The 27,518-nt window shown below is 38.8% G+C and overlaps 1 protein-coding gene across 2 annotated transcripts in view; it reads right to left on the bottom strand.

The window, feature by feature from the left end:
- ATP2B1 (ATPase plasma membrane Ca2+ transporting 1) overlaps positions 1-27,518 on the bottom strand; it is a 66,802-nt gene that overhangs the window by 24,080 nt on the left and 15,204 nt on the right. For both annotated transcript variants that reach the window (XM_082309034.1, XM_082309033.1), the window contains exons 2-9: positions 14,307-14,717; positions 9,163-9,360; positions 8,040-8,294; positions 7,834-7,959; positions 7,319-7,462; positions 4,336-4,374; positions 3,068-3,229; positions 850-1,064 (exon numbers count right to left, since the gene is read on the bottom strand). In XM_082309034.1, the coding sequence (XP_082165160.1) occupies positions 850-1,064; positions 3,068-3,229; positions 4,336-4,374; positions 7,319-7,462; positions 7,834-7,959; positions 8,040-8,294; positions 9,163-9,360; positions 14,307-14,511 (1,344 nt within the window). In that variant the 5' untranslated portion in view covers positions 14,512-14,717. The remainder of the gene's footprint in view (positions 1-849; positions 1,065-3,067; positions 3,230-4,335; positions 4,375-7,318; positions 7,463-7,833; positions 7,960-8,039; positions 8,295-9,162; positions 9,361-14,306; positions 14,718-27,518) is intronic.

Genomic DNA, 27,518 nt, shown 5'->3' with positions numbered 1-27,518 from the left:
AGAAAGGTACAGACTGAGCTTTACCAGATACAACATTAAAAAAAAAAGTCCTTCTGCTTACAAGAAAGATCAAGTAAACTGTTACAGACTTATCCGAACATCAGATGATATGTATTTCAAAGATGCTAGAGTCAGACTTAAAAATCAAATACAAACTGGGAGCCTAATGTTTCAGCTATGATAGTGAGGACTATGCAAATTCCATGTCAAACATCACTTTAAATTCTTTACTCAACAGGTTTGGATAGTATTTTAACCTTGAAGGGGTAACATAACTTCAAATGACAAAATACTAAGGTCACTTCTAGTTAGTACTGTAAGTTATTAAGTTTTAGAACACAGCCTGAACAGTCATTGTCTTTACAATTAGATTTTCAGATCAATAACCAGTCCCAGCATGCTGAAGCAATATGAAAATTAATAGGACATGAGTTAAAAACCATGCTGTGTAAAAAATAGAAATCTATATGTTCTACAATATTCAGTCCTCAAGCAGAATGAATCTGGAAACTTTTGTAGTAGTTGCTTAACACATCAGTTAGATAGAAGTTCACGTCTACAGAAGAGTTAACACATGTATTTATTTTAAGCAAATGCTACAATGTTATGAGCTAAACCCATTAATCTTTAGTTGGTGACAACAGGCTCTCACTGCTCACTGTTCATGTTAGTGTGTATTCAGAGATTAAGAAAAACACTGGGGTGGATTTCTTACACAGTTCAGGGAAACAACAAAAGTTTCTCCCCAATCTGTTACGTACATGTGATGCAGCGTGTCTCAACCGAGATTTTACAGCTGATGAATACACCCACCTACCTTTAAGATCTGTTCCCCATCTATCCACTTACCTTAACAGAGTAAGCCAGAGATATAGTGACTGCAAGTGGAAGACCTTCTGGTACTGCCACCACCAAGACTGTAACTCCAATAATGAAGAACTTCACAAAATACTGAATATAAATTGGTGTACATTCAGCAAGCCAAGGTCTCTTCTGAACCCAGAAGGTATCAATTACAAAATACAACACAAGGATAATGACTGTGATTGCAGACATCAATAAACCTTGTTAAAAACAGAAAAAACAGTTTTCAGAAGTTATCCACAGACTGTGGATAAATCAAGCGCAAACACTTTTGCCTTTATAGAAGTTAGTTTATAGCTAAGATATCAAACAGGCAAGCCAGGAAACATTGAGGTAGTTCTCAAAGGTGTTCCAACTTCCAATGCAAGTGTTTCCTCATGCACTTCACCTAGGAACTTCTAAAATATTTTCTTTTTTCTTCCCATTTAATTGAAAAGTGTAGATCTAATTATGAACAGGAGGGACCAATACGTAAAGTCAACTGACTAAGCAGAATAAGAACTGAAATAATTCAGCAGGCCTTCAACAATTGTACTGCTAACTTATTCAGTAGAGAAAGCTGCTGACAGTCTGTACCATGCTTCCTGCTGAAGGTGGGATTAAATATGGCAGGTAAGCACAGCGTTCAATGAACTGGGAGTAACTGGGAAGAGAAATCAGAACTGCTGTTAGCAAGCTGAGCAGCACACTTAAGACATCACAGGAAAACAGTGAAGGGGAAAAAAAAAAAGAAGTCTTACACAAGGAATGGCTGAGGGAACTGGGGTTGTTTAGTCTGGAGAAAAGGAGGCTGAGGGGAGATCTTATTGCTCTCTACAACTACCTGAAAGGAGGTTGTAGCCAGGTGGGGGTTGGTCTCTTCTGCCAAGTAACAAGCAATAGGACAAGAGGAAACTGCCTCAAGTTGTCAGGCACTGGAACAGGCTGCCCAGGGAAGTGGTTGAGTCCCCATCCCTGGAGGTATTTAAAGGACGTGTAGTCATGGCGCTTAGGGACATGGTTTAGCGGTGGACTTGGCAGTGCTAGGTTAACGGTTGGACTTGATGATCTTAAAGGTCTTTTCCAACCTAAACGATTCTATGATTCTATGAAAATGGACCTGGCTGGAATAAAGGAACAGAAGTCACTGAAGTGTCAGCTCTTTATATAAGAATGCTTCAGTGTGTGGACCATCCAAAAGCAGCAGGACGGAAAAATGCATGCACGAAGTAGATGAGCGTTAAGGGCGTGTGGGGAATTACAACGGGTCAAAAGGTGCACAAAGGAAAACAACAGCTGCTATGAAAGATATGAAAAAAATTGCTTGATAAAAACAGTATTTTACACTAAGCATACCATGGAAGCTTCATTCAATGTCTGTTAGTACAAGTTCCTCTGAAAAATTAACATTGCTATACGTAACTATCGAGCGCTAAAGCTAAAAGTTTAATTGCTTTGTCCTCACATAGTAACTGTCTTATGACAGAGATGCTGAAGTCAGTCCTTTTTGAGCTGTGGGCTGGGCTACAAGACTTCTAGAAGTTCCTTCTAGCCTAAACCTTTCAACAATTCTACATGCACTAAAATAAATCCTGAATATTTGAATTGAACCTCTACATACTAGATAACATAGCCTAAAATTTACACTGAACTTCACTGGTGTTTTAGTCTACTTTCAAGAAGCAACAGTTTATCAAATGTCTTGACAAGACAGCTGAATATTAGGCGATAGAAGAGTAACAAGAGCTAAAGGACAGTAGAAAGCCAATAAGAATGTTACATATCACTGAGGCATATGTTAAGTGGAAATTCTTAAGCCTCTGGAAGTACCAGAGATAACCTGGTTGACCCTACCACATTTTCCAGACTTCAGTCAATTTATAGTTCTCTAGGTACATTACTAAATGCTGCATCTTATCTGAAAACGTCTTTTGTAACAGTTGTCCAATGTTATGAAGTTGAAATTTTCTCTCCCAGAAGCTGACATTCTAAAGCCTGAATCTACTTAGTTCAAGGAAAAATAAAAGCCATCCACATGACACAGTCTGGAAAGCCATCAGCACGCTCAGGCACAATCACATACTTGCATGCATTGGAATTTTGCACTTAAAATAATCAAACTGGTCAAGGGTAGCTACTTAAGTTATCCCATCACAAATCATGCATGTTCCAACTTTATTCAAATGCATGACATCAACATAAGGAGAGTACTGATACATCATACCTGCTTTGCCAATCTGAACTGCGAGCTTTGTCAGTTTGCCTTGGAGAACCGACTTTTCTTTCTTTGGCAAATTTGCTCTCTTCTTGTCTTTCTCATCTCCATCCCCAGCATCCTCACTCTTCAGTGGTTGCATTTCCATGGCTGCACCATCCTGAGCTTTAGCTAGAAGTTAAGACCAAATAAAGTTTAGCCACTCCGGAGTCCCCAATGTCAATGATACATAAAAAGCTCAGTAACACCAGGTTCCACTAAACACCAGTACTGCGTAGTACCTTGTATCCAGAGATGCCATACTGCACATGAATATTTAAAGAAGCATATTGGTTGTAGATGCCCAGGTGCTGGCAGCAGGGGAGCTGCAGCCTGTGGAGAAGACCACAGTGGGGCAGGTTGTCCCCCTGCAACCCATGAAGGTCCACAGTGGAGCAGATATCCACACTGTATCTCATGGAGGGCCCCATACCGCAACAGGCAGATGTGCCCTGAAGGCAGCTGCAGCCTGTGAAGGGCCCGTGCCAGAGCAGGCTCCTGGCAGGAGCTGTGGCCCATGGGAGACCCATGCTTGTGCAGTCTGTTCCTGAAGGACTGTTCCCCGGGGGAAGGACCTACATTGGAGAGGTTCATGAAGGACTGTATCCCATGGGAGGGCCCCCAAGATGGAGCAGGGCAAAAGCGTGAGGAGGAAGGAACAGAGACAAGCGTTATGAACTGACCAAAAAACCCCATTCCCCATCCTCCTGCGCTCCTCAGAGGCAGGAGGTAGAGGAGTTGAGAGTGAAGTTGAGCCTGGAAAGAAGGGGGGTTGGGGGGAAGGTGGTTTTAGTTGGTTTTGTTTCTCACCATCCTACTCTATTTTTAATTGGCACTAAACTAATCTTCCCCAAGTTAAGTCTGTTTTGCCCATGAAGATAATTGGTCAGTGATCCCCCCGTTCTTATCTCACACCACATTCTATTTTCTGCCCCATCCCGGTGAGGAGGGGGAGTGAGAGAACAGCTAGCTGGGCATCTGGCAGCCAGCCAAGGTTAAGTCAGCTCAACAAGATAGCTTGAACAACCTTGGTAAAGTTTACTTTTGTACTATCTACCTATGTTGAGAATACCAAGTTCATTTAAGCATTTGTTTTGCACAGATTCACTTATGCCGTCTTTAGCATAAGCACTTTGGATCTAAGTATTCAATATGCATTTTCATAGGAAAGTATGTATTCATTACATACACTCTCAGAACATAGACTTGCAAGAAAGGATCAGAGAACCTGCATTTACCTTTGTTACGGTTTTCAACAGCTCCATCTTGCTTTTTACCTGTTGCAAAGGGGAACAAGTTGTGTTTTAAATTGGCTGTGCAGAGTTTATTTCAGTGTTTACATTTATATATAATACATCCGTTACCATATGCTGAAACAAGCAACTGCATTTTTAAAAAGAGTGTAGAACAAACTGGAGACAGAGGGATGACATAACTGAGGCTTTAAAAGTATAAGTCAACTCACAGAAACAGCTCACATCAGTTTTTTGGACTTCACTTTTCGCATACAAGACTCCTGTAGTGTTATGCTACCATAATTAAGTTCACACAAATTACTGACACAGACATTTATTACTTGTGAGGAAAGCTTTCAAAAGGCTTGCCTAAACATTTTTCTAGGGAAGAAATTTGTGACATTAAAGTGATTCTGGTGGCCTCAGTCTGCTCTCTGTTCTTCCAACACTTGACAACTGTATCTGACTACTACTGTAAATGAACTGTAGGCTCTAAAGTCCAGAATCAGTGCTTTTGTACAACATTGCAGAAGCTACTGTAGTATAAAATACTTATAAATCCACACCAAAGCTTAATGGAGGTGCAGCACTGGATTACTGGATCTATGCTAACCCTGTTTACGCAAGCATGACTATAATCTGTTGGCAACATACCAGTATTACACCACTAAGAGAATAGTTCAAGTTCGTAATAAAATGTCGCTCCTACCTCTGTTCAGAAATGGAGCTCAACAAGATATAAACAACAGTGAAATCATGGAAGAAATTAATGAGTGAAACATTAAAGGTAACTAGAAGACCAACACGTCGTGTAGCTTATTGGGGCTGGGGGGCACACTACCTTTTTTTGTTTGGGTTTTCAGATAAAAAGGTTTAGATACTACCTTGGCAAGTGACAAACTTTTCTCCTAAGTAGAGAAAGCAGGGGTTATATTACTATTTACAATAACCTAAAATGAAAGCACAAAATTGAGGAATTTAGAATTAAACCCAGAATTTTTCAGTCTCACTGGTAATTCATTAAGTCTTTGGACTTAGGTTATGTAGACCAAAATGTAGCACTCAGGTAGAAGAAAATCAAATTGTCAAGCAGCCTGTCTGGCATGACATTTAATACCGCCACTACATTATTATTGTAGACATAGTCTGATTTCTGTACGTAAGATTTCACCCCAAGCATCCTCAGAACAGCTGAGGAGGGGAGAAAAAAAAAAAAAAAAAAAAAAAAAAAGAAAAGCATGTTCACCTTCTCCAGAAGATGCCACTTCAGACTTAAGAATTCAACATTGTCTCCTAATTTAGTATTTGTTCTTTCCAAGTTCTAAACTTGAGTTACTTCTAACTCCTTGCACATATATTTGCTTTCACTATGAACCAAGCCATACACAGACAACTAAAAATAGCCACTTTAATCTCCTTAACATTCACAGAGAAGCTAATTTAGTTTAACCTGAGTTTTACCAAGGAGAATCTTATCAGGAATCTAACTTAAGGGAAAGAGGAAGTTGTCTATCTTGGCAGACAAAAAAATCCCACAAGTGTTCAGGCCCTAGGATACACCAAAACACTACTTGTCAAAAAGACTTCTGCTTATAGAGTAATATACACTGGCAGACTATTAATAAAAGCTATAATCTTCTCCATATCTCCTGTAGCAGCGGGTACTGTTGCTTGCTTCCTCCTCCTTCCTCTGTAAGGGAAAGAGCAAAGGATGGAAACTGCTCCACACTAATCCCTGGAAGCACTGCAGGTCACCTTTTACTCTTCACTACCACACTTGAGCTTGAAACTAACTTTGAACTTACAATTCTTCTTGTAACAATTCTTGTAACTTACTTCTGAAGAAACTTACTCCTTTACATTTCAAGAAGAGTCAGAACCGTAATATATTTGTGGATTAGGACAAGACGACAAAAAGCACAGTTCAATCCTGATTCCTGCACAGAATTTCAACAATTGCCACTTCAGTTTGAAGGCACTGAGATTCCTAAGCACATTTCTCTATAGCTTTCCATTTATGGCTTTCCATTACTGTTTCATATTCCTCTAATGAAAAAGCATATTTTTCTGCCAAGAATCTGCAGACTCAGTCCCATCCAGTAGACCTCACAACAGTTTCTACAAAAATTTTTGCTGTGGTAAAGCTCAGTCCTGAACACACCTTGTGAGAGCTAGTATCAAAATATTACTGGTTAATGTTTCTAAGCTTTGATTCTCAGGATAAAGGCTATGGCTTAGATAAGTGACCTTATAATTCCAGCTACTGAGCAAGTCTTTCAGAATAAGGAAGACAATCCATTTCACACTTCATAGAAGGGCTCCAAAATGCTCTGGGTTACAAATCCCTCATCCCTCCAAAAATAAGTTTACAGTAAAGTGCCACTAGAGATTTGCCTTGCGTATATATCTGAACATTCAAAATTTCAGCTCTGGAAGCAAAGGAGTGGCAGAAGCAGCTGTCTGCTCACCTTTATCGAAATCAGTCTTCTCTATGTTTAAGATATCCACAAACTCAGCAGTATCAATGATACAAGCTTTTCCCCTTCAAGTGTCATAGAAGAACTCCCTATATAGGACACTTTCTATCTGTCAAAAGCAGAACTAGATACTTATTGAGTTATTGGTAATAACCTGTTTGCCATAAACAAATATTTGCTATTAGACATGAACGTACTGTGAAGTTACACAAGATGGCAGTTTAACAATTTATACGTGGTATGGCTGGTTAGGAGTTGTAAACTTTCCAACCTCTAATTGATCAATGAGATCTGAAGTTTAATTAAAAATCCATGTGACAAAAGTTATTAGCAGTGGTGTACTCCCAGGTCACTGGACCTGAGGTTTTTTTTCCTGTAAAACCTACTGAAAGTATGAGGTTTAAAAAAAAAAAAGATTTCTGGCTCCAGATGACTAGAACATGTTTTTATCCAGTAACATTCAGGAGCTCACCCCTCCATCCCCAGGGATTTAAGATTATTATGCCTACTTTTCTTGTCCTTCTTCTCTTTTTCCTTTTCCTTCTCCTCTTCATCTCCTCCAGCCCCAAGTAAGGTAAAGATGATTCCAGTCTGAGAGTTCACACCTACAGCAGTAACTACCATTCTTCCAGAGCCTTCCATCACATGTGTACCTGAAAGATTGAATGAGGTTTCCCACTGAGTCTTGAGCAGTTATATGGCAGAGCACAAAGGAAAAGAGTTCTCAGACTTCATGTTGATGAAACCGTTAAGATGTGTGTATAGATAGTGCTGTGTTCCCCTAGAGCTTTAATTGCCAAAACTATCTGGAAAAGAAAACCATAAGCAACTACACATAATGTTTGTCAGTTTTAAGAGTCTGCTCGCTTTGACAAAGTTTTGTACTAGTTGCACTGTTTTTAGATACTTTAGGAGTCAGCCTAGATAAGGTCCACTTTGCCAGATTTTAACCTCAAAATTTTAAATAATCAGTTCACCTCCAGAAACAAACAACTTTCTTCAAGAATTGTCAAATATCACACACCTGACAGCAGCATAGGATCTCTGTCCAGAGATTTCTTAACATGATCAGATTCTCCAGTCAGTGAGCTTTCATCAATTTTGAGGTCATTTCCTTGAATGAGTACACCATCAGCCGGTAAAAGATCACCTACGAGAGATCACTGGGTATGTTGACTGCAGTTCCTTTTTTAAAAATAAAAGAAAGTTCAACTTTAAAAATATGTTTACCATATTTCACTTGTGCAATATCTCCAACAATTATGTCAGCTACTGGTATTTGGATGACTTGGCCACCTCTGATGACTGTGAATTTCTGTTCTTGTTCAATACGGCTCTGCAATCCCCGAAATTGTTTCTCTTTACTCCAGTCATTGAAAGCTGTTACTAATACCACACAAACTACAGATAGGAGGATTGCTGCTCCTTCAATCCAACCTGCTTCAGATTCCTCCTCTTCTTCACCAATATTTACTGATCCACATACTGCAGAAAACAGGTTTTAGATTTAAGAAAGTTCACGTAGACAGTTATTTCAACAACAAAAAAGTCTTGCCAAACAGAAGGAACTACTAATAGTTGCTAAACATTTTCTATGCTAGCCTTCTTTACAATTTTACATTTATTTTCAGTAAGGGTAACATACAAAGAAGCTAAAGAACCTGAAAGCTAGAGCAGCTCAAGAAAGTTAAACCACCTAGAATTTATACCCGTGGTTACCTGAACATAAGAAGTTGATATAGAAAGTTACCTGTCCTTATTATCTTGTTAAATGATGGCATAAGCATGCCAGACTAGACAATTAGTTAACCACCTTCTGCTTTGTCAACATTTCCCACTTTATCTTAACAAGCCAGATATCATTGGAAAAATTCAGTTCAATGAAGGCCAGATCCCTTCATCTTCCGTTTAGAAGTATAAATATAGCTTCATTTCTTAAATTAGAAAGTTACCAGTGTCATATTGCAAATCAAGGAAAATTTAAGACTTGCTGACTCCCCAAAGAAAGCACATGACCGCAAATCATATATTGCTTAAATATTTGAGGCGTAGCTAAAAAAAAAAAATCACTTGCACAGAAACATGACTGGATCTAAGACAAGTCCTTGTTCCCACTGCTTGCACTTTACCCTTGGCATTATTTTGGTCAGAATGATACCAGATCATGACCAGGGAAATCTCATGTTGCCCTTTTAAGGCAAGCTAGAGTTCTAGTAGCGTTCTCTCAATAAGGAACAATAAACTGCTCTTCCACTGACTGAAAACCCATCAAATTTACAGTATAGGCATGTTGGACCAGGAAAGTCAGGAATATAATACAGGTAGATGCCTACTTTTTAAAAAGTTTACTTACGTGATTCATTTCCTCCTGGAGGCTGGTAAAAAGAAAGGCCCAAGGATACTACAGCTGCAATTTCTAATATAATTAGTGTAACGTCCTGTAGTGCTTCCCATACTAACTGAAGAAATGTTTTTGGCTTTTTAGGAGGTATAAAGTTCTTCCCAAAAACTGCTTCTCTCCTTTCTATATCTGCTGGATTTCCACTTAAACCTATTTAATAACAAGACAAAGTTAGTGACGCTTATTTGCATTTCACCCTCACATTAGAAGTGATTGACGGTTTCCCGTTCATGGAGTCAAGTCCCAATCCGTATTTCAGTAACAATACTGAAAAGTCATATCTCAAATACAATTACATAAGTATTATCCTTAAATCAGAGTCCCTATAGAAAGCCAGTTATATTTTATAATTCACAGTTTGCCAATATAAAGAAAGCTGATGGTCTACCTACTTGCACTTAATATGACATAGCAACAGAGTAATAGCAACAGACATACCTTCATACAAAGTAAACAAGTTTGCAAGACAAGATCATTAGTAGAGTTACTACTATCGAGACTGAGTAGCACCATGCAGCTTTAGCATGACCACAGACTGTGAAGCCAGCTCTGGTTCCCACTGTAGGGATTCTGTATTCAGAGATAACATCCTAGGATCCTACAATTAATGTAACATTTATAATGAAATATTTAATATAATTAATAATATAAAAATACTATATTATATTTTTGTATTATTTAATTATGATATAAAATACTATAAAAAGCTGGTGAAGCTCTCCAGGCATCATGTGGAGAGAGGCAGCCACTTAGTGATGCTGCTTCCACCTGGACAGCAGCAGTTTGCTCTTCTGAAGCTTCACTTTCATTCTATCTTCTCTCACATAGACAAAGCCCATATTTAGCACTGTGCAGTGTCTGTCACCTCAGTTTTGTACCTATCTTTCTTATATGCCATATTTCTTTCATATCTCTTCTCTCTCTCAACTCTTGTACCATCCTTAAGGGACACTAGCAGGCAAGAAGAGTGAGAGGCCTTCACTAAAAGGCACTGCATGCTTCAAGAGTTAGCAAAGTCCTTAAAAATAAAGGAATACCGAGTATATTCAGTGCAAGGTCACGCACTCAAGGTTTTCTGTAAGTACACCTCCCGTTTACTCCTTCGACAGTTTCCAGCTGCCTAACCCACCATTCAGAATTTAAGCCACCAGCTCATTTTTCAAAGCAAAATAGCCAAACGTCCAGCCACGTTCAGAGCAACGATCTGGATACTTCAACCATATGGGCCCCACGGTTATGATTAGCACCTGCTTAAAGACAACAATCTTCCTACTAGCAGTTTTTTTAGTCATTAACCCAACTGCTTAGTGATAAAGGCATTGCAAACACTCTAGGTAATCAATAAGAAGAGTGACTGCTGCAACTGGCTTTTATAATAAGTCGGGTATTGAACACCTCTAACAGACATTTCCTAAAACTACCACATGATGTTTCAAGACACTTTGCAAAGACTACTGAACTGCAAAGCTCAGTTTTAAATGCTAACAACTGCTATGTAATCACTTAACTGAAAAGCAAAATATTATGTGCAGATCTTTTCAAAAGTGAAACAAATTAAACATACTCTTAGTGTATAGAATAAATCTAATTTATTATAACACTCTTAGATTCACCTTGAATTCACAGCTTTGGAGGTTTAATACAAAGGAGCAATTTTACTGGTTAGCCATAACACTACACTTCTTGAAGTTCAGGCTTTGAGGTGCTTACTTTCACTCTCAACTCAGAGTACTGCAAGATCATTTTGAAAATCAAGCTGTCCTGAGTTTCTCTAGATCCTCTTGTATAGCTTGGCCATTCCAAAAGGCTGGACCATATTGCTATTTTGCAACAGATACCATTTCTCTCTTCCTTTTAGCATGGCAGAGTTCGGAAAATTATTTACATTATGTCAGCTGCACCACTTTCCTCCTCCCTTCACAGGGTACCAGGATGCAGAACATCAGAAGTATACAGCAACGGTCTTTGAAGAATACAAAGCGTTTTCCAACAAGGCTATATAAAGTCAAACTACTATCAGAACCACTTAGTGAAGATTAGTAAATAAGCCTAGCAAAGACAAAAAGCATTTGTATTTTTAGTATTGACCATAATACACCATGCACCAACTTGCTACATTTACCACACAGCTGGCCATTTCATAGTTCACAATCCACAGTCCTGAGGTCAAACCTACAGCCATTATATTGTTCATTATGTACCTTAACTAAGGTAATTTATGTTATTTGGGGTTAAGTTTGAAAAATATTAGGCAAGGGACTAGGTTAAAGCTTCATATACAAATTTTATTAGAAATCTAGAAGTTACTAGATAATCAAAATTATGTAGACCTGTGGAAATACTGACGGTGGTCCATCTCTCCAGAATATAGGAAGGACTTTTGCTACTACAGATATGTCAAACATTCATTTATTCACATTTGTATACATCAGTACACACATAAAGGACATAATAAACATTAAATGCTAAGCAGTAAAATCTGCTCAGTGTCTTATTTTACTAATATTGGTAAAGGACAGTTCCCATTTCTCATTTCAAATCAGGTAGGTCTGATTCACATTTTGCCTGAGAACAGACACTGCCTTACATTGTCAACAACTTCAAAGCAAGAAATTATACAAACTGCATTCATCCACTGTGTAGCATTTCAGAACTACTTGTACTGCTGCTGTGAAGCCACTGGTAATTACACAAGTCAGCATTTCATATCATAAAGCTTCTGAATAGGAAGAAGTGTCATAGGGCCTTGCAGGTGTACACACGAGATTTGAGAGCGCTAGAACTAGAGTAACACATAGCAGTTTTCTGCATGGATCTTGCCTAGATTTTCTCCATTAGAAATGTCTCCATTTCTATACGTACAACTTGAATTTGACAAAAGAAGAGACCTAGTTCTACTTTTACAAGAGCTCTCCAGTACTACCTCTGAGAAATTTATAGCAGCTTACCTGACAGAGAGGCTGGTTCTCTAAAGGTTCATGCAGTGATTTAGAGCCAAAACGACACCTTTGCAGAGGACACTGCTCTAACTCAGCTTACTTAATGTTTTCTGAGCCAATTATCGTGTTCAACTGTTGAGGCCTTGCTGTGTTTATGAGCTTCTCTCACACTTCAAAAAAAAGATGGCGCCCTTTTATCAAGTTAGTGATTGTATTTAACTGATTGCAGAACAGTACCTCTAAATGTCAAATCCTTTTGAAAGGGAAAGGCCTTGATCACACAGTCCTCAGTACAGCAGAATCAATCTGCAGGAAAGGGCATCTAACCCTTTCTAGTTTTAGTATGCTGACACTCATCATTCCCGTGTGTTAACCTGCTTGTTACATTAAGGGACATGAAGTGAATCCTGCAGTATACCAGGTATTTGGTGCTTAGTGCATCATGGCCATCTACAATCATACACCCACTTAGCTTACGATAATAATGGCCCTTAATCCTCTCAGATTACTGTAAAACAGGATTCAACTCTCAGTTCAGTTCCTGATAGTAGAAAACTACAGCCCTTTTCACTGAGAAAGGAGACTGCCTTTCAATACTATGCAACAGATCAACAGGGTAATGAGAGACTGCTGCTCCTATCTAAGAGGTGTTACATTGCCTGTACACAGTAGGGCTTCACACGCATGCACTAAACTTTATAATTCTGTTGATGCAGAGGAACATAAGTTTGCACTTCTCATGTTTTAGAAATTTCTTCTTCAGCCTAAAACTAGTCTACTCCCATTCACTGGCAGGTCAGGCATGAGAGCTGGCTGTTTTCAGTTTGGTAAGAGGAACCCAATTCATGTACTGAAGTAATTTCAGGAGTCTGGAAATCAGGAGTCTGGCTTCAAAAGCAGATCAAGCCAAAACATGCTAAATGCAGATGTACCCAGAGATACCTTATGGCATTAGTAGGCTGTTCTTGATCCAAGGAGACAAATTTCCACAGCATTTCTGAAGAACAGAAAGCAACAGCTCTCCAGGATTAAGACAGCAGGTACTTTACTGCCACCAACATGACACCACATTGTTTAAAAGCTATGTGAGTGCTTAAATGCTGAGACACCACAATTTGCCAAAATCTTGGGTTTAGTACTTCTCAATCACTACGAACAGCGGGACTTCACATTAAGTTTGAGTTAATGTTAGATAAAAATACGTAAACACATTTGTACAGGATACTATGGTTTAGATATCTTAAGCAATATGACTTGCATCTTTCTTTCACAAATTAAAGCTTGTAGTTTTCATTTACACTGGAAGAGAGTAGTAAGAGAGGGCCAGATCTTAAAGAAAACTTCTGGAAAGCTCTCAGGAAGGAGACGATACATTTATTTCCTTCTTCCCTTTGTACAGTCCATCTTGGAGTAATAACTCTAGAGAGCAAAAGCATCAGGTAGCCACACTTCACAGAATGCCATCAAGTCCAACATGGCAAAGACTTCTTTAGAGATGCTTATTTCTAGAGAATAAGATTGCGTGATCACTTTGCAAACCTTCTACTAATAGTGACAGTACCTCTTAGTGCCTAAAGCATTATTGATAGTTACTTTGTATAGATCAAATGAAATCTACAGGAATACTATAGATTTAAAAACTAGATCCTGCTCTTAAGAGTTCAGCAAAGTACAAATATAAAACAGATGTCACCAGTTTTAAAAATTGTTGCATTAGGGAATATAAGACCTAGGTAGCAACACAGAAGCATTGATAAGCCCTACATTATACTATTAAAACTGTGTTCTATGACAGCATGATCTGAATTGTGAACTATAAGTTGTATGAGCTATTCACAAAACTTGCACTTTCACAGTAAGTTAAACATTGCTACGTTGCATTGCTATTTCATATGTGGATGTCTATGTCAATGAACTTTATTCCAAAGTGCAGCTTCACCACTAATCCAACATCTCACGTGCAGTTAGACCAATTGAAAAGACTCTTGCTTACTTATTACCATTGAATACCTCTGCCTTAGAGAAGTAAGAAACAGTATTTTATCATGGCAACTGAAATAGCTTTATAAACTTTTTTATATTAAAAAAAAAGTAGTTGCTTGACTAAGGTTTTTCCTAAATGGAGTTTCCTCAATAACAGTGTTATAATCGACTTACCTTCATTCGGTGAAGTTTTCAATTTTGTACAGATGCCATGTACATCTCCATAGCATTCCTGTATTTTATGCAGTGCATCTGTAGCTCGAAGTTCCATAAGAGAACGGAGCTCTGCAAGAGTAACTCCAAAATCTCCATGATTAGCTTCTTTTACAGCATTTTTTACGCCACTATATGCAACCGAGTTGTTTGCCATATCACCCATGATGTTTGCAGTCTTTAGTGTAGACAGTTTCCAGGAAGGAACAAGATTTCAACTTAAAATATTTCCAAAAGGAAAATAAATCCTTTGGGTATGAAGACAGTCAGGAGAGCAGACACATCACCCAAGTAAGAGACCCCGTCTGGAGAGATATCTTTGAGGTTGTCCCATGGCGTGTTCTGTTCCCCAAGCCAAATGGCATGTACAGTCTAGGGAAAGAATAAATATACATTCAGTCACATAACAGCTATACTGAAATACATCATAAGACAACCCTACTCTTCGTATTGAGGTTACAGAACAAATTTCTGCTTAAGGACAATTTCTTCATATTTCCTATAATATTTTTAAGTGGCATTCAGGGGGCAAGAGCGACGAGTCATAAAATGGATGCTTCCCATCCCCAAATAACCTTGCATTATTATACTTTCTTTACTCATTAATTCTTAGTACAGCTGTTGTCTTTAAGTCTTGCATTTTGCTTGGTATATCCATATGGTTCTTTATCAAAAGGAAACCTTTAAAAACACCTGGAAGTAAATCTGTTTCCAGGGAAATGGAGTTTGGAGCATCCATCACTGATACTACACAGGGTAAGAACAAGCTCAGTTAAAAATCCCGACTTTTCACCAAAGTTTTCACCTCAGAGTTTGGGATGAGCAAGCTTTTGTGTGTTCCCATGAACTCATTTGCGCAAACCTCAAGGAATATAGTTTCAACACTAAGTTAGCCCATGCATGAAGTACTTTTGTAGTGTAAGTAGGAGTATATCTTCAGGCAGACCTAGGTCTTAATGCATTTTCATGTCCCAACAGTTTGAGCCCCGCTCCAGCCCATTTCATCACAACTCAAGTCTCCCACAGTATCTGCATTTAATTCTTTAAACAGAGGGGAAAATTGCACAATACCACCTTCCTACAGAAGGGACAGAGAGACTAAGAGCAGCTCTTCCGTCTGATTATCAGAGCACTGTAGCTGAGAAATTAACATCTACCCACAGGATTCTTAACCTGCACAGGCACTCTCTATTTAATTCCCACTCAGCTGACACATCTTGCATGTACATGTGTATCTACACAACAGTATAGCGAATGCACAAACACTTCATGCCTACATAAAGATTTGCTGTGTGCAGAAGACCGAAGTCTGATCATGTAAGTCAGCTTTATTGATGTCACAGGGTGCAGCGAGCACAAGTAACAATATATCCCCCCATGAAATATTATGACTGCCAGGCTCAGATTAACAGTAACTTGGACACTTCCAGGTCAACAAGAACCTCAGGTGCCATATGCCTAGCAAAGGCAAACAGTTACCACTGACTGCATTGCTTTATGAAGGCAAAGTGTCAAATAGCAAAGATTTCTGGCTATTACCCTGCTGGCTTAGAGGACTGTTTGGCTGAACCACTGTGCCTATGTTGAGATCCAAAGCACTGTCTATGGCTGTTTTCTGGAGAGTGACAAAAATCATAAAGCAATTAATATTCATATGCATAAAACTTCAACATCCAATAACATCAACAAGGTACCTAATTTAAAAATTCATTTTAAATCTTCATTTTTTTTATCAGTTACTTGCAAAAAATATTACAACAGTTGAAGAGTCCATGACAATGGTGTTAACCTGCATGCTAGGATGCAGTTTTGATTAACACACATTCTTCAGCTGACTATAACATGTTCTGCTAGAGTACCCTGTAAGTGAAGAAATTCATGTATATCATGTACTAAAGAGTGCTCTTTAAAGCCACACCACATCTTTATCTGATGCCCAAAAGCTGGATGCTGTTGGCCAACTAGTAGCCTAGAAGGATTTATCAATTGGCATCTGATCACAAGCTATGACAGTATAACAAGAAGCAGATCAGACAAATGAGTTTGTATAGCTATGGAGAAGATGCTGCAGTTGCTAATTAGGCAAAAATAGACCAAGCAGAATGCCCCACAACTAATTATATCAACTTGATTCAATTTTAATTAAGAAAAGCTCTGTTCAAGCGTCTAGCAGGAGCCCTGCACTTGAGGCCAAAATACACCCAAATCCAAGTACAGACATGAGGTCAGGAAAAGTTACAGCTCTAGTCACTGCTCACTGGGCATTGAAAAGCTTTGAGACTGAATACTGGGCCAGGGCAAGACTTGCTTTCATGTGCAAGTAATCTTAAGAGCAGTAACACTGCTTAATCACAGCTCACACTGTGCTTTGCACTCTGGTTCTATCAGCTCCATGCATCTAGATTCCTTTTTGTTAAGACATAATAGTCCAGTGATTAGCTATTACTAACAGTTTACACTGAAAGAGGTTCTCAGATGTTCTGAAGTACCTCAGTGGTGTCCTTACGCACCAACAGACCCTTCGGGTTCACAGACAAGTTCAATAAGCTTACATAACACTACAAAAGCAGTGTGGTTCTGCAGATCAGCTCTAGTAGTGTTACAGACGACTGGGCACATCCATGTTAGGAAACAGCTCTGGAAAACTGAGAGGAACAGTGTGAAGAACCTTCAAATTCTCAATACTGAGCAAGAGCAGTTTTGCTCCAAATCATAAAAACTTGGTTAAACATTAGCAATAGTTACATCAAATCAGACCAGAAAGAATCTGCTCCAGTAGTCCGTTTTGACCAGGCATTTCAATGGACAGTACAAAAGCCTCTCGGCACATGGGTACAGAATGGACTTAACATAGTTTCTTTGCTGATTCCTACAGAAAAATCTAGCTACAAATTTCTTTAAGAAATATCCTTAATGCAGTTTGACACCAAACCTTGCAACATTCAATAGCTTCCTGTTACAGCAAGTTCCAACAGTCCACTTTTGTAACAAAGTGGCGAGATGCATAATGCAACTATAAACAGTGAAATTCAAGTATCATAAAAGAAAGCATATTTTTAAGCTACATAGATAATTTAATAATATTTATCTCTAACTAGTGGAATATTTAATTTTTGTCCAGTGTTCCAGTTCTCAACTCAATTCTTGCAGCAGCCATTTGAGCAGCATGAGCTCTGAAGCATTAATCATTAAAAGCAACTCACCTCAAACTTCCAATCTGCTAGTATCTCAAATTTAAAATTCAAGAAACAGTTATCATAACTAAAAGTCACTTATACACATTACTGAAGTTCCATCTTATTTAAAGTTTAATTCAGCTGAAGTGATGTTAATGTCCAGCTTACACAAACTGCACACAAGAGGATCAAGAGAAGTCTGTCTTTCATAAACTTTTGGATAATCTTTTGTTTACGTATCACTGAGACTAGGAGCAACTCTAAAGCTATTGTCTGTCACCCTCAAGAGACTAAAAGTCCTGTACTGCAGAGACACCTTACAGTAGCAGCCCATACTCTCATAGGCAGGATTCAGATACTTGTGTAAATCTCTCTGAAAAGACCCTGCTTCTCTATGACTGTAATAGCATCGCTGACGTATCATGTCCTTACAGCTGCCCATGAGGAGTACTGCATCTTAAATTCCTTACCCAAATCAGATTGGTATTTATTGTTAAGTGAGTATGCATTGTTACCAGACAAAGACAATAATTCAAAGCCATAACCCATGAAACAAAGGTTAGATAATTTCATCAGTGTTAAAAGTCTGACAACCTCACAAGCCTCTGTAGTTGGACTGGAAAAAGGACAAGCTCTGAACAGAAGTCTACATGTAGAGATGTTTACCAAAGCACGAAGAGACTATAGATTACAACTCTTATTTAGTGCCACCAGAACATACCGTGTTGACCAAGCTACAAGTTGGAACATGTTTCTTAAAGTGTTCTTGTAACAACACTTTAAATATAAACCCATGTTAATCTCCCCCCCTTCCCCGCCTCAAAAAGCAGCTACTACTGAGGGAGCCCCGAACATCAAGCGTGCTTCAAAAAGGACTCCAGAAATAGTCCTCCATAGATGAAAGTATTTAGCAATTAGTAATTTAGTATTTAGTAATTCCCTCTATTTGGAAGAAAGCTATAATCTGTGTTCCACATTCATTAAAATTAAGGCTGCCTTGAAGTGATAGTTTGCAGTGGCCACACACTGGCAATCAAACATGAACAGCAGAGTTCAAGAGTGGCATAATTACTATTGCCCAGATGCACAGGACCTAGCATACTTTAGACCCCATCCAAGCCTTTCCTATTATTGAATTTGCAATTAATACTTGCTTCACCAACCTACAGGAAATACATTTTAATATTAAGAAAATTAAATCTTAAAACACTTAAGCAAACTCACACCTCAAGAGTCAAAGCTCTAGCAATTACATATCCTGTGTCATTCAATTTAATTTATATATCTGCTTGAACGCTATACATTCAGATATTAAGCATTAGCTGGTACTAGCATTTGACCTTCAACAACACACTAAAGCTGGTTGCTGTAATATAGGAAAAGGCTTGCAAAGTGATTATCTCAGGAAAGCCTTTGTTTAATCTAATTACTTCAATGAAGACTGGACAGATCTACATACCAAGAGGTTGCAGTGATAAAAACTGTCCCCATATGTTTCAGTTGTCATGCCATTTTAATCTGTTTCCAAAAAAACCAGCTTTTAAGATACTGAAAAATATAATATGCCTTTGCATACTTTAGTTTGAAATGCACAGCACTGAGTATGTTCCACAGCTTCAAGCCATCACATGACATTTTTCCTTAGGGGGAAAAAAAAATGTTGTCTGTAATAATATTATAATGGAGCAATTGTAACTGAGAAACTGATCCGGAAATCACATTGTAGAAGTCTGAGGTATTCTGCTCTGGAGGGTCAGTTTTCTTACTTTAAAAGACAGACCCTCATACCTACTTGAAAGGCTACAGAAACTCACCATACAAATGAATGCAAATAAAACAGAAAGTTCATACAGAACAGTATGCATTTATAGATCCCTATTCCGTATGTTTAAATGTGCCTAACTGAACAACTAGGAGTTATACCACTTCAGTGGCATGCTGTTGTTTTAGTGCAAGCACCTCAGATAGCCTGGCTTACAAAGCGACAATTACAAGTAGATCAAACAACTAAGAGGAAGAGGGCACAACCATGGAAGACACTCCCCAACAGAGCTTTTAGTACATCACCTTCAGCCTTAAATGTGCCCAACAGTGTTGTAATGACAAGTTTCCCTTATTACAACTCCTGTGTGAGTTTTCAAAGAGAAATTTAACTTCATTCTGAAGCTTAATCTCTTGGGAGGCAGATGTACTCACCTAACTGAAATAACAACTGGCTGCTGTTCCTGGACTCTGCAGTGGATGTAAACACTGGTATTTACCACACTTACTGTAAAGGACTGCTGGTGCCTACCATGATTGCCACTTTTGCAGTAGCAGCTTCATCCAATGGTAGTTTCTTTAAGACCCCAAACTATTTCTTCTTGAAGAAATTAAGGCTAAAAAATTAGGACTTCAGTAGTCTGAAGTCAATTCAGTAGTACAAGTTAGCAATGTTCATGCAAAGGATTCCCTCACCAATTCCTTCCTATTTTGGTAGCAGCAAGGGAAAATTTTAACAGTCTTGAAGGTGAGTTAATAGGCAATTAATAACAACAAATTTGGATCGGTTTACTATATACATCAAGCAGCTGAGAAGCTTTCCTTTGAATTAATGGTTATGCATGGCATGAAGAACATGACCTTCTTTTACAAAGCAGCTCGCTCCACAGCTTCTGCAAGGAGCCTGGGAAACGATCAGACATTGTCTTGTACCATGAACCAACCACGCAGGCCTGTATTGCTCTGCCTTTCCCAAGCCATGGCCTTTACACACGAAGCAAGTCAACTCTCACTGAAATGACAGCTGGATTAAGAAACAAGATTAGAAAGTGCTGTATAGAATAGTCTGAGTAGAAAAACTTTTATCAGAAGCTTAAACTCATTATTAGCTTTCTGAATTTAAGGTATTTTAACCTGAAGATGAGAGAACTAAATAGATACAGGAGACTGATCCAACAAGTAGGGCTTCAGAAGAACCTACAAACACTTTCAAGGAACATTAGACTTTGAGACATACTGGAAAGCCCTAGGGAGCAAAACCAATGTGGTCATTATTACAAAAAGCATCAAGTGTCCCATATATTTAAACTACTAGGCTTTCATACTCTCCTATTTCATATTACAATGCCGAGTTGCCCACAAGAAGCCAAACACTTCAAGACACAAACCCATGCAGAAGAGTTGAGTTTTTAACTACTTTAAAGCAGGAGTTACTCATTCCAGATATCCATTAACAGAGCACTGTCCTGAAGGGTCTCCTACAGTCCACAGACCAGCGCTCAGACAGCTTCTCCCTTCTTCACCCACAGGCTTCCTTCTCAGTACTTCCTTTTACTAGTCTCATCTACTTTTTCACTCTGCGATAACATCGTAAACTAAAACAAAAAGGCTAAATTTGACAGAGCTGTTTATAATACCAGCTAATTCCAAGTTAAGATTATAATCCCAGAGAAAAAAGTTTTAACCTCTAGATATGGCTCTGTCCCATTTGGCATTATTTCTAGCATGTTCAAGCACCTAAGATGCTTCAGGTACCTAAGATGCATTTACCGTGTGCACCAGCTTCCTCAGATAACTTGAGATGAGTGGAGCTGCCATAATTTGGACTAAGGTAGCTGATGGCTGAAGGCAAACCTGGGATATCACAAGGCTCCACCTACTCGTGTTTAAAAATGCAAGCAAAAAAAATGCCTAATACCCATCAATCTTTTCCTTCACTTCAGATCCACTGACTCCTAAATAGATGACTGAGGATTTAAAGTCTCTTAATCCTGCACAGTTCAGGCTTTTATCCTGTTTATTCAGGATAATTATGTTGTAAAGTAAGTTCTATTAACAGGTCTGTCATATTAGTAACTTCATATATAAACCTAAAAGTATATTTTTTTTTTGGGTGCAGTAAAGTGATCCACTGCCAAATATTCACATCAATAGATTGACGAACAACTTACTACACTTTTCTTATCAATATTTGGTATTGGCAAAAGTTGCAATACAAAAAGCTGAACTTTTTGAAAAAGAGATGGTAGCATGACATCCTACTTGTTAAAATTATGCATTATTAGATTACCACAGTTGGAAATTATGCATTATTAGACTACAACAGTTTGCTTGCATTCCCAAATTACAAGATGTATTTCAGTCACAAAACCTGTCAGGCATGTGTTAAATGAGGCATATGACATCATTATATGCAGCCAAGTTTCAAGTAAAGGGAAAGTGAGATGGAACCAAATTTCATCCAACAGAGCTGGAATTGGATTCCTGGATTTTAGTCACTTGTTGCATTTAAAGTTTAGTGCATGCCTGTAAGCAATGCATCCAGCTGGTCAGTTCTGACAATAATTATGACTCAGAGCAAAACAGCAGCTGACTTCCTCGAAACAGTTATTCCCACAGGCATATTACTTGTCTTGATAATTTTTTTTTCCTTTTTTCACAAAGCCTCTAACTTTTGCTGCTTCTCCTTAACCCTGTTTCCGATACCTCTTGAGCTAAACATGCATTTCAGATGTTACCTCTATTTTTACTTCCATCTTTCAATTCCCACAATACTATATATTCATACCATTGAAATTCCCATAGTCAGTCTGAGCAATGATTTTCTTCCCTTCCCATGTCATTAGACAGTAAGTAGCACTAGTGGAAATGCTCCAAGTCAACTTCAGGATATCTTAACACCAGAAACCTTGTTTCAGAACATGTTGCACCCATTTAAATTAAGAGATGTTAAAGTTAAATTGTATGTAACACTTGAACCAGACACTTGCCATCTCATCCTGATTTGAACACTCCCTCTTTTTTCTTCTGTAAAGTATTCTTTCATATTAATATCCATTTAAGCACAGTGGTATGCTTGTGAATGTAAGCATACTTCCCGGTATCAAAGAGGTATCAAAAGGTCCTTAGAGCTAGGAGCCTTCAGGCAAAGGGCAAAAGTCCATCCCTACCTGATTCTTTTTGTATTCAGGAAACCTCAAGATAAATTTAAAATTAGTCTTAAAACTACTAGGAAATATTTATGCCTAATGAGATTAAGCCTAATTACTTCTGTAAAGTCACTCTGCATCATGACTGACTCCTTTCTATTACGGCAGTAACATTAGCTTAGTGAGTAAGTTTTAAGGGGTTTTTTTGCTACCTTGGACTAGCTTACTGCTATGTAGAAACAGTACTATGAAATATTCTATATGCTCATGGAACTGTAAACACATAATATATAAATAGTAATATTTATGTGGTAAATCATCCATATATGATCTTCCAAATCATCCCTGCCAAGCAATGGTTTGAAACGTGAAAAAAATAAAACAAAAACCCCAGCTCTGGTCACCCATCTCAATGAGCACACACTACGATGCTAAGTGGATATCTGTTTTGTTCTCTCATGGCCAAAGTTTAAGAAGCTTCCTTCTCGTCTCGTAACATGCCAGTTTAAGAGTTTCATCTTCAGATTTTTCAAAAGCCTTTTCGAAATACAAGAACACAGCTTATACTTACCCTTAAACCCTTAAAAAAGCCTTACTTCTTGAAAAATATGTAACTTGAAAGCTATGCTAGCTTCCCCTGGATGCTATATGAATTCCTGCCTCCCAAAAAACACACCAGGTAAACTGGCTAAACAGTCATTCTGAGAGAATCCCTTTCATAAACTGCAATTGTTTGTCATCCATTCTTAAGGAGCCAAAGTTTTTTTTTAATTCAAATATCATAACTAGTCTACACTTGAGTAGCTCTTTCAGAATTACTGCACGTTTGCTGTTCCTACTGGTGGTGGGGAAGAGGGGGTTCAGGGTTTTTTGTTGTTTTTTGTGTCTGTTTTTTTTTTTTTTAACCTCGATACTTGAATTTGAAAATCTACTGTATGACTTTGCAAGAAACATAGGTGTAGAGTCTCTTGCAAACTTCTTAATTATGAGTATACTGAGGGTCCCTTTAGCTCTTTTTGACACATTTTGAGAGCTTAGCGCACTAATCCATACTAGTGGGCTTCCTCTTTCTGGTACAATATAAGAATTATCTTCAGTAAACTGAGCCTCATAGTAATATCTGGTATGTTTTACCATTTAGTGAGGCTACATACTGCTTTATCCTTCAGGCACATCTCCAGTTTCAAAACTGGTCCTTCCTCATGATTATACTTTTTGGTCTTTCTCAAGCCTGACACCCACTTAAAGGCCAAGTTCTCATGCTGCCTGCACTGTCCTGCTCTTTTAGCTCTTCTTCCTTTTAAAGAACTTTCTCATTTATGCAGGGCTGGTTGCTGGCTTGGGTTTTTTTGCATACATTTAAACATTACTGCAATATAGCTGTTGGTACCTGTCCATAGAATGATGTTGAATTAAACGCTGTGTGATCAGTATGAGTTACGTGACAATCCCTGGTCCACCATTCGATATAAAGTAATAAATTCTTCTCTTGGCAGCTTGTTTCTTTAACATAGACAGGTAGTGTGTAAGCACTGCTAGTAAATGGGATGCACAAAGCTGAGGTTCCCATTGTCCCAATTTATAAGGTCTAACAATGCAAGCAGCAAGTCTGTCACATTCCCAGGTGACCAAAGGTATGGCTGCACTACAGTGTCAAGGCATAAGACTTCCACCCACAGAGGTCCTGAAGCAGCTCTCATTATTTGACACTAAAAACACCGCAACTTAACACCTGCCACCCTTATCCTTTTGCATTGGGAAAAGCCACCTACATTAATTGGCACTGTGTTAATGAAGTAATAGACTCTGTGAAAGCCTGCTGTCACAACAGTCACACAGGCAACTCAGGGCTCAGAACAGTAACTTCTTATGTGCCCTTTTACTCTTCTTTCACAGCACCTCAGCCACTGAGAGACAGCACTTCGTTTTGGGTCCTGCTCTAAGTTCATCTCTCATGGGACACAGAGCACTCCAATCAGTTTTAGCACCTTCCTTTACTAATCCTTTTTCCACTGCTCTTGCTTTCTCCCTGCACTTCCATGATCTTTAAGAACAGAATTTTTTTTGGCAGCAATGCAATCTGCCCCTCCGGATCCAAGGTGATAGAAAGCACCATGCATACTCCCAAGCCTCCACCCTTCCACTAGCTGTGACCATAGCCATGCATTTCACTTCTCTACAGTCTATGAGTGGGCTACTTGCAGCAGCCTGGTACAGAAAGCAGTAATCCAAAAAGCATTTCCCCCCCAGCCACAAAATAAAGTCAGAAGAGTTACATACCAAGGTTTCTACTGGCTGAACAAGTTACCACAACAGATTCCCCAGAAGTCTTTCCACAAGATGCCAGAATAGCTCATTTATTTGTAGAAGTCATAAAGGCAATGTGGGTATGCCAACTTAAGGGATACACCTTCAGCTAATGCTGGGAGCATCTTCATCATGGAACTCTGTTGCTGCCACCTTTAAGATAACGTTAATCTCCATTCAAGGAAAGGTTCATCTTCCCGCTGTTATTTCAGGTAAAGTGACGTGCTACTAAACAAATCGCATGATACATCACTTCACTGCCAAGGCCAGACACAGTTTGAGCTGAAGAGCAAATTCACCAGACTGTCAAATGGCAGCTCAAGCAGATTTGGAAACATAATTCATTTCTCAGTTTTGGTAGGCTATTTAGTAATTGCTGTACAAACTGGCTATGAGCAATTAACAATTGCAGCTTCATTTCTAAAGTCTTCAGGTGTGAAGATCTGCACTGTGCATAACTTCTTAGCTTTCTGAGAGCACAAAAACATCAGTTGCACAATTAATTCACTAGAAACAAAGTGACTGGGGAAAAGAATGCAAATGGAGCCATGCTCCATGATAATATTTAAAAGTCCTACTCCACCCAGTAAGGAAATCCCTCCCCTAGTTTCCTGTAAACCAAAGGTCTTAATTCTTCACTACTATCAGTGGATCCTAATGCAATTTGTAGATGGTTGTGCTTCCAGTCTAAACAGCAAGCATTCAAATTAAGAGGTGAACTAGGTGTCTATTTAGCTCCAGCACAATGCTTATTCCTCTAGGCAGGGAAAGGCCATGCCTTGAAAAACTTTGTAGCAACCGGCTGGACCTATTCAGTGCTGAGGGTTGGACCCCTGACCATTAGAAGCAGAAGGCTATCAGAAATAACGCAGTAAACCAGGAGGCACTCAGGTGCCTAGAGTATAATAACTACCATAGGCATACATAGCAATGTGTCAGTCTCCTGTTAAGGCAGCTCTGAATTCTCAGCCGTAATTCCTAGTGGCTAGTTCAATAACGGTAATATTCCTTCTTCCAAAAGACAGCATCTGAATTGGGAACCTACTGCCATTGGTTCAGCTGCAGCTGACCCTCAGGGCCAAGAGTCTATCCATCCATGAAGACTACAGATAGTCATTCTGACTCAGCTAAGTCAGACCTATTTTGTTCCTGCTATATAAAGCTGCTTCCCACAAGTGTTTGTTTATTTTACAGTGGAGCATGGTAACATTCTGCAACTTCTGCAGTCAGGTTCTTCTTAGCAGTAGCATACAGTATCTCTGAAGAAAGCGAATTGGGAAGAGAAGTATCAGCTCCTCCACCCAAGTGACAAACTTCAAGCAACCTGCTAAACTGTTGAATTTGTGCATGTGAGACTAATTCCAACTGGCCACTGCTAAAGGCACAAACTGGTTTAAGAACCAAGATTTTTATGTCCAGCTCATGGTTTCCAACAAACTTCCTCAAAGGGCCACTGCAATTACATGTCTGACTGTAGCGTACCTCAGCTCACCGTGAGTTCCTTTCCTCATACAGCCAAGTAGGGGCTCACAGACCAGCCCTGTTAAGTCAGAAGCTAACTACATTTTTAATCTGACCCCTACAGCTCACAAGTTTCCCTTACTGCAGCAAACAGGTAAAACAGAGTAGAGAAGCTAAGCGCTTCTTCTAGCCTGAGGTTAGCAAGACTCAGGGAAATGACTATTTCCCCATTGGAGGGAAGTGCCTGAGAAGAGCATTAGAGTGTCACGAAATGAGAGCGACACAGCACTGTGAAACAAAAGATAACACGAATTACCAAAACTCCCACAGTTAGGGACTCAGTCTTTCTAGAGGTAATTTTGGAAGACGCATAGAAGTTTCCCCCCCTCTGCCTCCTAGTGCTCCACCAAGTTTCCTAAGCAGCCTCCTGTACCCCTGTCTTCCTCCCAGGATACCATCACCTGGTTTCTCAGCACCTTCAACAGACTCTTTAGCTTGAAGGACACATAGCAGTCTGCCTCCATTTCTAACAGAGAAGAGAAAGCAGACTGCTAAGAAGCAGCTATGCTAGGACTGTTCTCCAAAAACCTGTTTATTATTTCAGTCCTACTAAGAATGACTTATTTTAATTAGTTTGTCGAGGGAAGTACAGAAGAAGCCATCTGAAAACCTTTATAGTTAAGTAACATTTTAGTAGTGTTTCCAAAAACCTACCTGAGGTAGATGAGATTTAGAAAAAAAACTGTGCAAGTATGAAGTCTGCTAGCCTTCACACTAACAAGTTTCAGACTTTGTAAGTTCTCTCTAGGCAGGCTAGCAAACACTGGTTAGGAAGAACTGAAACTTCTTACTGAGGAGTCCTATGCATTAACAAACAACCACATGCCTCATTTTAAAGTTATGTTACGAATTTGGCTCATTTAAGTTACATGCATATTCAAGTCTGTACATTGTGTCAAGCAGGTTGAAATCCAAGTTTTATCGTGGTCTCTAATCCATGTTTACTTAAATTCTTAGTTTGATTCTACTTCCAATATTTTACAACACTGCTTTCTGTTTCTTCCTTTTCTGGAGGAAAGGGATGCTTTAAAACAGACACAAATTTATGCCAACAGAATCCTGAATATCCTTCATACGTTTAACATTCTCAGGTATAGCAGTGCAGCTCATAAACAGTGCTTCCACTTCACCTTCAGAACAAACATGCATTTACACTGAACATTTATGTGTAGTTTTGTATTTTACACTTGTAGACTCAATATCAAAAGCTAGTAGCTTTCTCTAGACTATTAATAGCAAGTTGATTCTTGGTGTGCTAC

The sequence above is a fragment of the Platalea leucorodia genome (genome assembly GCF_965183815.1).
Source record: "Platalea leucorodia genome assembly, chromosome: 4".
In the NCBI taxonomy this organism is placed as follows: Eukaryota; Metazoa; Chordata; class Aves; order Pelecaniformes; family Threskiornithidae; genus Platalea; species Platalea leucorodia.
This window is presented reverse-complemented; position numbering and strand designations above follow the sequence as displayed.